At 49.3% G+C, this 2,735-nt stretch overlaps 1 protein-coding gene across 1 annotated transcript; it reads right to left on the bottom strand.

The window, feature by feature from the left end:
- Positions 1-960, bottom strand: LOC142819117 (olfactory receptor 52E4-like). Its single transcript, XM_075903790.1, has one exon. The coding sequence runs from the start codon at positions 958-960 to the stop codon at positions 1-3; it is 960 nt and encodes a 319-aa protein (XP_075759905.1).
- Positions 961-2,735: the final 1,775 nt, after the last annotated feature.

Genomic DNA, 2,735 nt, shown 5'->3' on the forward strand with positions numbered 1-2,735 from the left:
CTAGGAGAAAACTTTAGTCCATTTGTGAGGAAACAGCCGCAGCAGCCTGGCCTGTATCTGTTGGGTCCTCACCCCGTAGATGATGGGATTTAGCATGGGGGGCACCAGGAGGTAAATGTTGCCAGTTAGACTGAGGAAATGAAGGGGCAAATTACGACCAAACCGTGCCATGAGGGAGGAGAAGAGAGTTGGGATGTAAAAGGCCAAGACAACACAGAGGTGAGAACCGCAGGTCCCAAAGGTCTTGAGTCGGGCATCCTTGGTGGGGAGGCGGAAGATGGCCCTGAGGATCTGGGTGTAGGACAGGGCAGTAAAAAGCACATCGAGACCAATCCTAGAGACTAGTGCAAAGAGGCCATAGTAGCTACTGATGCGGATGTCCGCGCAAGCCAGGCTCACCACAAGCATGTGCTCGCAGTGCGTGTGGGGGACAATGTTGGTTCTGCAATACGGCCACTGCCTGGCCAGGAAGGGTAAGGGCAGTGCAAGCATGGAACCACGCAGCACCACAGCCAGGCTGATCTCAGCTACGACACGGTTTGTCAGGATGGTGGAATGTCTCAGGGGATGGCAGATGGCCACGTAGCGATCCAACGCCATGGCCACATAAAGCCCAGACTCAATCGCTGAGAAGCAGTGAATGAAGTACAGCTGGGTGAGGCAGGCACTGAAACCGATCTCCCGGGAATTGAACCAGAAGATGCTCAGCATTTTGGGCATGGTAGATGTACACAGGATGAGATCGGTGACAGCCAGCATGCAGAGGAAATAGTACATGGGCTCGTGGAGGCTTGGATCCTTCTTCACAATGAACAGGATGGTGAGGTTCCCCAAGAGGGCTATGATGTACATGGCACAGAAGGGGATGGAGAGCCAGCCATGGGCCCCCTCCAGACCAGGAATGCCCTGAAGGATGAAGGTGGAGGGGTTGGTGAAGGCAGTTAGGTTGGAATCTGACATGGTGTAGGAGAGAAGGTGTCCAACTCTGAGGCAGAATGGTGTCTCCTGCACTTTCTATATGTTTCCCTTCCTTTCTGTATGTGCCCCGGGTTTATAATGATGCTCTCAGTACAAGTTCCTGGAGGGACAGAGAATGACAATATGAGACATGACATACTGTGTACAGATGTGGTCTCCTCACCTCAAAAAAGATATTTTGGCCTTGGAAAGGGTTCAGAAAAGGGCAACTAAAATGATTAGGGGTTTGGAACGGGTCCCATATGAGGAGAGGTTAAAGCGACTGGGACTTTTCAGTTTAGAAGAGAGGAGACTGAGGGGGGATATGATAGAGGCCTATAAAATCATGAGTGGTGTGGAGAGAGCCGATAAAGAAAAGTTATTTATTAGTTCCCTAAATAGAAGAACTAGAGGACACCAAATGAAATTAATGGGTAGCAGGTTTAAAACGAATAAAAGAAAGTTCTTCTTCACACAGCGTGTAGTCAACCTGTGGAACTCCTTGCCAGAGGAGGCTGGGAAGGCTAGGACTATAACAGAGTTTAAAGAGAAGCTGGATAATTTCATGGAGGTTAGATCCATAAAAGGCTATTAGCCAGGGGATAAAATGGTGTCCTTGGCCTCTGTGTCTAGACTACATGCCTCTGTCGGCAGAGGCATGTAGATTTGTTTTTTTGGCAAAGGCAAGTGAAGTCGCGATTTAAATGATCGCAGCTTCATTTACATTTACATGGCTGCTGCGCTGAGCCGACAAACAGCTGATCAGCTGTTTGTCCACTCAGTGCGCTAGTCTGGATGCTCCCCTGCTGAAATCAAAGCCCTTTGTCGGCAGCCCCGGTAAACCTCATCCCACGAGGAATAACGGGGCTGCCGACAAAGGGCTTTGATGTCGGCAGGGGAGCGTCTGGACTAGCGCGCTGAGCGGACTAACAGCTGATCAGCTGTTTGTCGGCTCAGCGCGGCAGCCATTTAAATGTAAATGAAACTGCGATCATTTAAATCGCGGCTTCATTTGCCTTTGCCTATGTGTCTAATCTACATGCCTCTGCCGACAGAGGCATGTAGTCTAGACACAGCCTAACAGAGTTTAAAGAGAAGCTGGATAATTTCATGGAGGTTAGGTCCATAAAAGGCTATTAGTCAGGGGATAAAATGGTGTCCTTGGCCTCTGTTTGTCAGAGGCTGGAGAGAGATGGCAGGAGACAAATCGCTTGATCATTGTCTTTGGTCCACCCTCTCTGGGGCACCTGGTGCTGGCCACTGTCGGCAGACAGGATACTGGGCTAGATGGACCTTTGGTCTGACGCAGTACGGCCGTTCTTATGTTCTTATGACATGCTCTGCTTGAGGCTTTTCCAGGGGCAAAGCAGACTGGTCACTCTTCACACACTAAACACAAAGATTTTGCAGTGAAATGACGTATGAGCAACTCACCCTCCGAATGCCAGTGGTGTCCCAGTGTCTATAATTTCCATACATCATTTTGTGAGAAACCTTAACAGGGACCAGCAGGAAATGCCTGCTCATCACCAAGGGGTCACCTGCTTTCTGCAGCTGTGGTGAAAGCACCGACCATGGTTGGACAGATATGGAATGAAATGGGTTATAACCCGCTCTGGGCATGCGCTCAGGTCTGGTTGCTCATTGCACTACGTAAATTGTGTAGCTTATTCTGAGTCAATTTTGAAATAGCTTATTTTTAAATTTCATGCTGGCTACATAGCACCACATTTTGAAACAAAGCGCAGGTCCGACAAGTCTGTCAAACCTCAGGGAAT

The sequence above is a fragment of the Pelodiscus sinensis genome, chromosome 1 (genome assembly GCF_049634645.1).
Source record: "Pelodiscus sinensis isolate JC-2024 chromosome 1, ASM4963464v1, whole genome shotgun sequence".
Lineage (NCBI taxonomy): Eukaryota > Metazoa > Chordata > Testudines > Trionychidae > Pelodiscus > Pelodiscus sinensis.